Here is a 12,837-nt window from a genome sequence, read left to right as displayed (position 1 = left end):
GCGAAAAAATCGAGGAGCTCCAGGATACAACAAAGAGAATAGAAAGTCAGCTCGAGCAGAACCATAACGAATTTAAAAAGGATCATGCAATCCTTTCAAATAAGGTGGATCTAAATCATAATCAAGCAATGGTGATGTTGACTTGTATTTGTGACAAGTTGAAGATTACACCCGATCAAATACCCCAGAATAATGAAGCTACTCAACATCTCAATTCTTCGGATACATCAAACTCGTCAGACTCACATGAGAAACCTGAGTCTCCAAAAGCATCGTCCATACCCCATCAACAAAATAGTAACACGAATTTTCAAAATATGCAGCTCTGGAATCAATACTCAAATATGCAGCTCACAAATCAATACCCCTTCTTCACTCCAGTAGTTGCTACATATCAACGAAGAGAAAAACTTGAGCTCTCCAAATTTGATGGTAACGAGAAGTGCAGTGTTGCATGGTTCAATAAAGCAGAAGAATATTTCGAGATTTACGGTATTGACAATGATGATGAAAAGATCAGGCATGCATCCATGCAAATGGAAGGCGAAGCATATAATTGGTATATGTGGTGGAAAAAGATGACACTTGCTATCAATTGGAAGAAATTCAAAAATGCATTCTTCAAGAGGTTCCAAGGTGTCAAGGAAGAAGAGTTATTGTTAGCACTCACCAAACTACAACAAAAAGAAGATGTGGACGAATAGTAAATACACTCGAGAATGGGAAACTCTAGCTATATGAGTACTTGGATTATCAGAAAATCATCTCATTTAGTCATACATCATGGGACCTAAATCCCATCTCAAGGTTGAGCTTGAGCTTCGTGACATCACTTCTATTGAAGTATCAAGGAAAAAGGCAAAAGCTGCTGAAAAGAAACACGAAAAGATGCAGTTTCCAAAAATTGAAAGACAATATTCGAGACAAAAATTTCCCCAAACTGCAAACATGGATAATACAAAATATGTTCCACCACATCTTCGTGAAGGAGAAGAAACTAACTTGGAAATGAAAGAATGAAAGAAGGCAAGTGTGAACGTTGTGGGGAAAAATGGGACCCTAAACATGAATGTGCTAAGGGAAAAGAAACCAAGAACTTGCATAAATGTGAAGCAACTAATGATTCAGACAATGAAGAATCAGACGCAAAAGAGATCGAAGATTATTCACAATTTTCTCCAGAATCAGATAACTAGAATATTATGCAAGTGTCATTATTGGCCATGACAGGTATATTGCAACCCCAAACATTAAAGCTAAAAGGTCATATAAAAAAAGCAACATAATGGTTCTAATCGATACAGGTAGCACCCATAACTTTTTGGACTCAACTATGGCGAAAAGGCTCAACATTTTCACGTTTCCTATGCCCAACATGAAAGTTATGGTAGCTGATGGTAAGAAAATTAAAAAGATAGGGAAATGCCATAAGGTCAAATTACAGATTCAAGACTATAATCTAGAGTCTCCGTTCTACATTGTACCATTAGGAGGAGTGGATGTGGTCCTAGGTATACAATGGCTATAAACCATGGGCATTTACTCTTCCAACCATCAAAAGCAATCTATAAAATTTAAATGGGAAGGGCAGAAATACAAGTTATTTGGGTTTTAACCCCCTAAGAATCAAATTGTATCATCATCCCAGATGATGAAAATGATTCGGAAGGGAGCACCAGCATATGTAGTTCAATGTCATCAGATGGAGATGTTGGTTTCAAGATTGGTTAGCAAAGAAGCACTTGCAGTTCAAGAACTACCACTTGAAGTTCAAAAACTAATCCAAAAACACAAAAAAGTGTTCCAAGATCTTCATATGAAGATGCTGCCTGAAAGAGAAATTGAGCACATAATCGAAGTCAAATCAGGATCAAACCCTGTCAACATCAAGCTGTATAGGTATCCACACCACCAAAAAACTGAAATCAAAAGATTAGTCCAAGATATTTTAAAGTGTGGAATCATCACAAAGAGTAGAAGCCCATATGCTGCTCCAGTGGTTCTTGTCTGGAAGAAGGATGGCTCCTTTAGACTGTGTGTGGATTATCGAGGACTGAACAAGGTAATGATTAAGAATAAGTATTCAATCCCCTTTATAGATGAAATGCTAGATGGACTTCATGGAGTCCAATACTTTTCAAAATTGGACTTGAGATCAGGATCCATTGTGGGAAATCCACGAAAACTTGAGGATCACTAGAGGAGACACTAAGGAAGAGTTCTATTCAGACAAAATTCAAAACTTCCTCCTCCAATGAATTTCGCACCAAGCCCTAGAGAGGCCTCCTTATCCTTAAGGGGACGATGAATGGACGTGAAAGAGGAATGCTTTTTTGAATTAAAGGTGATCACCAAGGATTTAGGATCAGTGCCTAACCATTGGGAGGTTATGGAGTCAAGGAATATTTCGATTTAGGCAACTTGCTCTTCAACAGAGGCCTAGAAGCAACTTAACTAGCCCTAATGGAAGCAACAAGACAACACTTCGAGATATTTATAATTCAATGACACTTGTTAATGCAGTTTCATGGATGCAAATGCAATAAATCCCCTAGGAACATTCATTCATTCATTATCTATGAATAAAACATGCAAAATTTCCCAATAGTTATAATCTTTAGACAATATATCATTAATTAGGGCACATTAAATATTCCCTGCATTAGACGTCAACAAAAATTGACATTTTATCAATAAAGAGCACTTACAAGATAATGACGAACATATCCATTCACAACAAGGCCAAGAGGAAGCTCCAATAAAGATAGCGAAATTATCCAAACATCAAAATTTATCCAGAACATCCAAAAACCATCCACAACTGTAGGTCTGAATTCTCTCAAGGAGACCGAAAATCCAAGTGATGATGGTTTGAGGTGAGAATAGATATCACCTATTTATACAAGTCATAAGAGTTCAAATTCTAAATGACAAAGCCCCTTTGTGTGCCTAAAGTGCTAGGTAACCCACCCATGGTTACAAGCCAAACATGATAGCTCAAAAATTCAAATTGAATTTCCCTCTTAGGCTCACACAAGGCTGACATCATGCATGCGTGGGGGCTTAGAGGGGCAACATTGAGGACTTATGTGCTAAAAGTGTGAGAGAGGGCCTAAAAAATGATGATGAGAGGGTCATGCCCTCCATATGCTGCAAAACATCTCCAAACCCCTATTTGGGCTTTGTGGGTTCCAAATGGGCCTCGTGGGTCTCCAAGTGGCTCAAGACCAAGTCGATGCTGCATCAATGAGGGCTAGAAGATGACACATTTCCTCCCATGTCTCCCTAGGAAAGACATAACCTCCTTTGGGCCTTGGAACAACTACCAAGTGTTGGGTGCAATGTGTAGTTGGTTGGGCAACGTGGTCCAAGTGCATCATTATCTTTGAATAACTGGGGCATGAGCAAGCAAATGGTGGTGCTGGAGAAGCCCATGGTGTGGCAATCAATGCTCTGTATGGATGGAGGCCCATGGCTTTCAACGCTCACCCTACAAATGCTATTGTGATCCTCTGGAGGGCTTCGATCCCGTATAGGGAGGCCAAGTCCAAGATGAAAACCCACTTGCAATCCTGTATAAGATTGAATGCGTCTCCTCACCTTCCATTGCGATGATCCATTAGTGTAATTGAGTAAATAAGCTTGCTAATCAAGGGCAGAAGTGGACACTTCATAGTGGGTTTCCCTTCCAAATTTGGAGCTTTGAACATGTATTAGTGTTACCTTCTTGGGTAGAAGAGGTTAATGAAAGACCCTATTAGGTGGCTTCAACCTTGAAGAGAATGATAGGTCCAAGGTACACCCTTCAAATGGTAGGTGTCATGTGAAATGGTGATGGAACAAAGAGGGGACAAGGGGAAGGCTCCAAGCCACATGCCATGGTACAAGGGTAGATATGATGAGGAAAGCCCACACCTTGGGTATACAAATGTAGGAGGGAACAATCGTGATACATGAGTCACCCTTGCCTTTGTTTTTCCACCCTTCTTCATTTTCCTTTTGTCTTTTATTGATTTTTTAAAAATTATTTTACTGCTTGGGGCTCAAGGGGATGAGTGCATGATGTGTAAGATATAGCAGTGATTACCCCCTTAAGGTGGGGCAGTTCATCGCCCACCAGGGGTTGGGACAATCATGGGTTCCTTAATGAAGAAAGGGGCACTGATAGGGGCCCTAGAAACCGGTTGGTGGCCATAATGATAAGGGGTAGAGCTCATGTTGGGCTTTTTCCCGTGTGCTAAATTTTATTGTTTTGACCATCTTTTGCATTTTGTGGTACATTTCCTGTTGTATGTGGCCATATTTTGCTTTTCCCATGTGCTAAATTTTATTGTTCTGACCATCTTTTGCGTTTTGTGGTACATTTCCTATTGTATGTGGCCATATTTTGCTTTATCCCTTTCTTTAGCTGCATCAACCTTCAAGGCATTGTTCCAGGCCTGACGTAAGGTGTGGACAAGGGGAAGGGGAGGCTAACACCTTGTGGACCCAATGGACAAATGTGGACCCAAATGGGAAAATGTGAAAAAGGGCTTATAATGAGTGGAGGGGAGTGAGATATATGGTATTGGGAAGCGGGACCACGCAACTAAAGTCAAGGTTTCGTATGTAGTGCCTTTCCTAAAGCTGGTAGTCAATAAAGGAGATCCCACGGGACTAGGATACAAGATTAACCTCCCCAGTTGAGGTAAGGGAACAAGAATACAGTCAAAGCCCTTCCTTCTAACAAGTCACCCAATTATCCATGCCCGAGTGTGCCCAAGAAAAACAAGCATAAACACCCAATAACATTGAAAAATCATACCTTTGGGATTGGATGGCCCACCTTCAAACATATGATCATGACAAATGAGAGGTGGCAGAGAATAACAACACATCAAATCTATCAGGTGGCTAGCAAGGGGCTGTTGGCTGCTGGATGAAGACAAATCTTAGGAGAAAATTTCTCTTATAGGGGTCATCCATTGGTCGTGGGTAACAGTTCCCAAGCTCCACATGTAGCTTTGAGTCACCCTCTTTAATACTAGTAAACAATTCATGATCTCATCATATGATGAGAAGCACCACTATCCACGAACCATGCATCCTTGGCTATGGTGCCAGAAATACAAAACACCGTTGAGAACTCCTTGAACTTGGTGGCAAACTCACTTGTCTGCTTACTGATGTTGCAACCTAGGCCTTATTATTTCCCTACTTTTTGTTTGGACACTAGCCTGCATAATGGACAAATTTATGACAAACAAAGCATTTCACCTTGCTCATGCCTTTCTTCTTTTTGTTTTCAGAGGTAACCGCCTCACTGGTATTCTTCTTGATCTTCCCCTTACCCTTCCTTGCCTGACTAGCAAGGGAAAGGTTCTCATCATGACCCTTTTGTTGGCTTTCATGCATAGATTCCACTTGAATCTCTTCTTGGATGAAGCCATCCCACAATCTCGCCTAGTTCCAAAGTTCCTCTCATGCCACAATGCCTTTGAAGAAGGGAACCCATGGCTTAGTGAAGCCATTCAGGGTCATCCTCATGAATTCTTGATTTGACACGACCTCCCCAATTGTAGCCAACTTATCACAAACTTGTGAGATAAGATGATCTGGTAATTTTGGTGCCACTGAGTTTCTCCTTCAACACCATCTTTTTGTTTTGGTTATTGCTCTAGTATGGTTTCATTAGAGCCTCCCACATCTCCTTGGTAGTTTTCCTTATTGATAAATGAGGGATGACATGATGCTTCAACATATCCAGAATGTTCCTTGTGGCTTTCATATGCTTTTGGTTATGGGCGGCCAATTGTGTAGCATCGGTAGGAGGGATGAGTTTCTGATCTACAATCTTCCAAATCTCAATCCAGTTGTAGCCACCCTATCGACCTCCAAATCAAATGCTCAACCTAGAAAAATATTACTGCTAGAAAGTATTTTTCTGTAACCTTGTGACAAATTGATCTTCCACTCCATAGTTTATTGCTTTGATACCATGTTAATTTCCCCAATACCAGATATGATTTAATATTCCCAACAATATTTTATACCCAAAAACGATTTAACCTAGTAAATATTTTTCTCAATTGCTGAATTAAAATACATGGGTATTTTAACAATAAAATTGTAGTAGAAGCAAAAGTATAAAATCGATTACACAACAAAAATTTCAAACCCTCCAATTTACACTTTACTTTTATTACTTAGAATAAATAAGGGCTCCCTTATAGGGAAATTGGCCCATGGATAAATACAAAATTTATACAAAAAAGTGGAACTTGGAAATCTTGGTCCCCTAGAAAATTTCAGCCCCTAGAAACTTGGCCCTTGGAATAGTTTGGCCCCTTGAAGAATCGACTTCTCCAATTTGCGATTTGACCTCCTCTTCTGTAGCCCTGTATGGCCCATACGCTGGAAGAATATCTTTCCCCCTCCTAGGCCGTGACCTGTATGTTCCTCAACGCAAGCCTCTATGACGAGTTTTGCCCCCTTGCAAATTCGGCCCTCCAACATCTTCACCTCAACAAGTTTCCTCCGGATTTCTACTACAACGTTTCCTTCTACTTAGCCATGAGTGTCTCACTCTCCACTTGAGAAAATGGCTCTCTCAATGTTCAATGTGTCTTCCTCATCTCCTTAGGCTTTCTTTTATAATTTCTCATTGAGCTAGATCCCTAACCCTAATCTCCTAAGTGATGAAATGTCAGAAACACACTCTTGGATTTTGGGAGCATGGTTCCAAGGCTGGGAGCAGGGTGGGGGCATGGTTCTTGTCTCAATTTTTTGTATGTTGATGAGCTTTCGTGGAAATTTTGATAGTGTGATCATACAGGTCTAGTGGGTAGGCTGCCTGTTTCATAACGAAGGAATCATACATTTCATCCAACAGTTGAAGGATGTCCAAAATATGTTTGAAGAGTGTTTTGTCTTGCTTAGGTTGATTTTCTCTACTACAAGCTATCATTTCCTTAGTGTGCCTATATAATTCCCTTATTTATTGTAGTTGGTGATTCTGCTATGTGAGACGACTGTATTTGGGATGAGTTTCTCCAATTCTATGTGCATTGATTAGCTCCGGGTGTTTGGCCTATGTCGGCAGCCTCTATCCTTGAGCACTTCCAACTATTTCATAGTAATAGGCTGGTGTTTGGAGTCAAACACCTTTGTAAGATGCATGGTGTTAGAAAGTTGCCTATGGGTGCATAGGGGGGGTTGGGGGGCAAAGATCTTTCCTTTCTTGGCTTGGCTCTTTAGTGGTCTGTCGCTCTGTTTTCTTCTAGGTGGAGTGGCCTCTTTCCCTTTCCTTTGTTTTTTGAGGTCGCTAGGCTTAGGTCTATGCACAATCGAAGAGCAGTTCAAGCCAAAATTCTCTGTGTTTTTTCTCACTTACTGGTTGATGGAGTAGGTAGTGGCTTCTCAAACGGGGAATGAAGGCCATCTTCTCCATGTTGGATTCTATAGAAATCATCGCAACGATGTTTCGTAGGACATGAACCAGTAATGCCCATGATGCCCCTTCCAACTCCTTTCATGCCTTATTCATTATTACATTGCATGGTGGTACCAAGTTCCCATGACTAATGTATAAGACCCGCCGTGAAACCTATCTCCTGTCTCATTGAATAGATTAGTGCCGGCTGGTTGTCCACATCCCATGCTTCATTTGGCTCCACTCCGCCTCATGTCTGTCTAACTCATGAGCTAGGCATCCATACCTCTCCATTCGAGTGAGGGATAGTCCCTTGTGAGTTTTTGAAGCATTCTCTTTTGAGTAGTTGTTTGGAGAGTGGTTGTTCACTAGGTAGACAGCTAATTAGTTTGTTGATCTTCTGAATGCGTTGGTTGAATAACCTTTATTTGCAAGATGTCTTTGGCTATGGCTTCTAGGTTTGTTGAGAAGTGCTAATTGGTGGCAAATTTACCTTTATGCTGGAGCCATTGATGAATTTAGTGATGGCATTGATGAGAGTTTATGAGTTCTTTTCAACATTGAGTCTTTGAAGTCATACCGGATGGTCAACTCAATCCCTCATTCTGGAGCTGGTGTCATGTCCTCTGTAGGTTGTGTAGATGTGGAGTATGGATCCTTGTCATTTATGCAGACCCAACAAATGCTCGATGACTGGGTTTTCCTTTGGATGTGTGTCAAATTTGAGCTTGATCTTGTTTTCTGCAGGAAGCAACCAGAGATTTGAAAGAATCTCTTGTGCATTCAGACTGCTAGTCGATGAGGATCTCATTGGAATTTGGGATCAATTTTATAGGTTGTGAGGATTTGCTGTTCTCAAGCATAGCTTTTCTTGTTCTCCTTTGCCCATCTTGTGGTTTGAATGACTCTTTGAGATTATTTTCTGTGATGAGCCAAAGATCTTTGAAGTCCCTTTTTTTTATTTTAGAAGATCTGGTAATTGTGCTTCTTCCAAATTAAGAAGGAAGCCTGGTAGGGGCCAATGCTATATTGGGTTGTGGATCTAGAATATGCTACATAGATTGTTAAGTAGCAGACTATGCATCAAAAGTTGCGCTAGGTTGGTGTGCCACTATGTGCATGATAATGTCGAAGTTGATGAGCCCTAAGCATTTTGGAAATGTTTCAAGAAGGAGGATCATGCACATGCCGTTTGATGTATATTGCATTTTTTATTATGCATGTTTTTTCCTATTTTTGATTTCGTATAAATTTTATAGATTCTTTGAGTTGAGCTTGACATAAACGTATGAACGATGAAATTTTTCAAAAAATACCCAGTTTCACTCTATTTTTGGGTTCCCTTCTAATGAAAATTGTTGATTCACCCATTATAGTAGATGCCTTATAATTGAGTGCTCTTTGTTTGCATCTTGATCTTATTGTTTCAGATCCTTCTATACTATGTTTTTTAAATATATTGCTTGTATTGTTAATATCTTGTGTTGGCATCCTCATCCTCTGCTTCCGTTTATTGTCTCTGAACGTTGGGCCAATATAGAATGATAGACATAATATTTACGTATAAGTTGCAGGGTTACTTGAGCTTCCCATTTTATTTGCTGTACATTTTTGGGGGATAACATTAAATGAATGTGATATTTTTAAAATAGGCTTTGAGGTAGAGGCTCTAAGGAAGTTTGCACAGATGGGGTTGGACATGCATTCAGGTATACAACCAATTATTTTATAGTATAGTGTATAGATGTACATCCATCACCATACCTCTCCCAATCCCATGGATGAAGGGGATTACAAGAATTGAAGAGTGTACAAGTTGCATTATTGTTGTTCAGTATCAACATTTTAGCACACTTCAATATACTCAACATCCGATTTTAGGCATATATTCTTTCTAATATTGTTTAATAGTGATTTATATCGCCCTCAAAGATACACTTTGTTCTTTAACATAATGGATTCCTGGTTCACATTAGTGTTTTTGTTTCTGGTTTGTGTTTCACGAACTTGTGACATTTAACTTTTGGATTCTTCTAGGTGAGAGTATCTCCTCACCATAATATTCTTGGAAGCGATACAACTTTTATTTCATCAAATGTTAGTGACCAAAGCACAACTCAACCGCTGCATTTGGATTCAACCAATTCACAAATTAAAAATGTTAACAGGTCTGTGTCCTAATCTCAATTTTATTAGCATGTTCACTTCTTAATTATTTTGTAATCATCTTCGAAGTTTGCTTCCTTTTTATTGTCAATGTGATAAAAATTGTTCTGACTTCTAATCAATCGCATTCTCGAGTATTTGGACTAGTACTTCTGGATTCAAGTTAAGTTCTGAGTCGGCTTTTGTAGGGATTTGAATGATTTGAACTTACATACACAACTGGAAAACCAAGCTAATTGCCAGACTTCATTTGCGGAGTGCACAACAGACAAACCTGTAAGTAGGACAATTTGATGTGAGATTACTGTCATTCACAATCTTATATTTTAGAATTTATGATATGAATTGTCAGTGGCAACTGGACTAGTGAAGCACAGTACATATCTTCTTTCTTTTCTATATCTCTCATATTCACATGCAGCAACACCTGTGTCCCAATAAATTATGCATGATATAAAGAGGTGAAATTATGTCATGAGATGTTAGGCATTCTAGTCATAGGTATATCACCTATGTGATCTAGTGTGTGCAGCTATTACATGATCATAAATTCGTAGTACTGCCCTTAATAAATACATAAGCATGAAGGAAGTTCTCTGATGGGTACAATGATAATTTGCCATCTTGCTTCATAGTAACTTGATCTGTAAATGTTGTCATTCTCTTTGGATTGACAAGATCTAAATGAATAATGTTTATGTCATGCTAATATAAGTCCTTTGTTTATATGTGAATGCATGTACTCTGTGGGACCCTTGTTAGTTTATTATTATTTAGTGCCATTGAGGTCAATCATACCTAGTTTGCTTACGTAGTTGATAATATCTGTAGGATTAGTTTAGGTTCAGCTGCATAGACTTGTGAGTCATGACTTAACTGAGTTTGTACTTTTGGATGTTAATAAAATTTCTTATTTTATCTATCTTCAGCTTCAGACATGTTGTAATAATCTTTTTTATGTGCAGAAGGAACCAGAAATTTGCCCTTCAGATGTATCAAGTGCGTATGAGAAACTGCTCCCTATGGATGTGTGCTTCTTATGGCCTGAGTGTTTTCCGTCAACATTTTTGGCAGGGTTTTAGGCCAATACTAAATAGGCTTTCTTTGATCCTTGGAAGAAATCTAAATCGTAGCTTTTCTTTTAAGCAAACCTGTTTAGTAGTATTTATGTCTTCCATTAAAACAAATCATATATTTTTTCTGAATCTTTGATAAATTTTTATATCAATGCTACTAATGGTGGGAAACTGCCTCCTCTAGATAGATCAGGATTACTGTGAAGGTAGAGTAGTGAGGTCACAGGTGTTGTCCATGATGGAAAGAATACAATGCTTCTATAAAAAATGGCTCATTCTCTCATCTCATTTGCTTTTCTGAATTCTGCAGTTGCTGGTCATACATCACCTTTACCTGCCACTTCTGTGAGTGCTTTAAGTGCATTGACATGTGAGCCAGCTGATGTTGTCGAATCATCAAGGCCTGCCTCCTCCAGCAAAGTTTCATTGTCTACTCAAGCTGTTTCCCCACAAGAACAATTAACAGTGACAAGTAGGACAGGAAAGTCGGGCTCCCTAGCTTCTGAGTTGCCAACCTCTTGTTCTGCATCATCTTCTGTATTGGTGTCATCCATGGATTCATCTAAAGTATCTTCTCTAAGGAAGTCAGCACTAAATCCCAATGCAAAGGTAAGCAAACAGGTTTTGATTATGTTTGTTATTTATATAAGATTTTTGTTATCCCGCTTTCTGGAACAATGGTAAAGAAAACCCAAGTCATGGATTCCTGTCATTTGTGTTGTGAAATTATTGGCCTTGCTTTTCAGGAATTCAAGCTTAATCCAAATGCAAAGAGCTATACCCCATGTTTCTCTACCCCTAGACCAGCAGCATCTCCAGTGGTTCAGGGTCCTGTTTATGTTGCAGGTAGTATTCCTCCTATGACACCCATACAAAGCGTACCAGCAGGGCTCGGAGTAAGCTCTTTGGCACAGCAAGTTTCTCAACCTCCCAAGTTTGCTCAGTACAATAATGCTGTGACTGCATCTGGAGTGGGTGCTACTTCGTATATCCAACCTGTAGCCACCTTTGTGCCACGTGTGTCAGGAGCTGCTGTACCGGCAGCTTTGACTACACAACCAGCAGTCAAAATCCCCCCTCCAGGACAGCAGGCATGTTTTTTGTACCTTTAGATAGAGAATGCAAGTTCTGTCTGTTGAGATATATTTTATAAATACGCTCTAGTAGAGAAAGATAACTTATTTTATCCAGATTACATTTTTACTGTCTTGAAGAAACTGAATGTTTACTTTCATATAGTATACTAGTATTCTACATAGCATGCATTAAGATACTGATCCCTGAATAACTTTCTGAACTTTTCCAAATTAAAGAATCAAAACATGCATTTGCTTTTGAGGAATATTTAATCTATAGTATCTCTGTCTTTGAAATTTGAAATTACAGGACCAAAAGTTTGCAAATTCATTACGCAGAAAATTACAAAAAGTTCGAAAAATGGCATAGTAAAATGTTAAAGAAAATATTCAAGGTGACCATAGTTGATCTCTTTCTGATACTTTGCAGTGAGGATATTATGATGTTTGCAAGATAAACATCTTTCCTCAGTCACATATGGTTTCAACAGATATCGTTAGGTAAAGATTGCTGCAGAAGACCAACCAAAGGCCTCCTTTATGACCAAATGGGTATCCTATTGCTACTCTATCATGTCATTTGGGCTAACCAGCGCATCACTGTTTTCAGTAGGATCATGTTGGACATCTTCAAATATTTCATTCACCTGTTCCTGGAAATTTAGTTGGATAACTAGCTTTTGTACAGGTTCATCTCCGACCATGTCAACCGCCTGAAAAATGTTATAATATTGTCATGACTGGTTTTTTTCTCAATTCAGAGAATTGCTTGCTGCTCTCTCCTTTTGGTAATGTACTAGGACATGTCATATTACGTGCTGGACTTTTCATCGGTCCAGATAAGATGAATTTATTAGTGCTCTTCCACCACAGATTGATAGTTCAGGTATACAAACTTTTCTAGGAGACACAAGGTACCAGTAACACTGCAAGCTAATATTTGTTTACAACTTTAAAGTTTACACCCAGATCACCCAGCCCTTGGAGGAGCTACTGGTAAAAGATGCTAAGTTTGAATGGACAAATTAAGGTTAGCAAGCTTTTGATACGTTGAAACAGAAAGTTTCAGAGGCACCCATCTAGTTAAAACCTCAATGGGATAAATTTT

The 12,837-nt window shown here is 39.1% G+C and overlaps 1 protein-coding gene across 4 annotated transcripts in view; it reads left to right on the top strand.

The window, feature by feature from the left end:
- Positions 1-12,837, top strand: part of LOC149221316 (uncharacterized) — a 289,929-nt gene that overhangs the window by 94,513 nt on the left and 182,579 nt on the right. For 3 of the 4 annotated variants that reach the window (XM_089385073.1, XM_089385072.1, XM_089385074.1), the window contains exons 7-11: positions 9,449-9,579; positions 9,766-9,853; positions 10,543-10,576; positions 10,964-11,262; positions 11,400-11,744. In XM_089385073.1, coding sequence (XP_089241199.1) covers positions 9,449-9,579; positions 9,766-9,853; positions 10,543-10,576; positions 10,964-11,262; positions 11,400-11,744 — 897 coding nt within the window. The remainder of the gene's footprint in view (positions 1-9,448; positions 9,580-9,765; positions 9,854-10,542; positions 10,577-10,963; positions 11,263-11,399; positions 11,745-12,837) is intronic. The other variant, XM_089385075.1, reaches the window with a different exon arrangement.

This window comes from Pinus tabuliformis, chromosome Q (genome assembly GCF_031772625.1).
Source record: "Pinus tabuliformis cultivar Carrire ecotype Pingquan chromosome Q, CPIR1, whole genome shotgun sequence".
Lineage (NCBI taxonomy): Eukaryota > Viridiplantae > Streptophyta > Pinopsida > Pinales > Pinaceae > Pinus > Pinus tabuliformis.
This window is presented reverse-complemented; position numbering and strand designations above follow the sequence as displayed.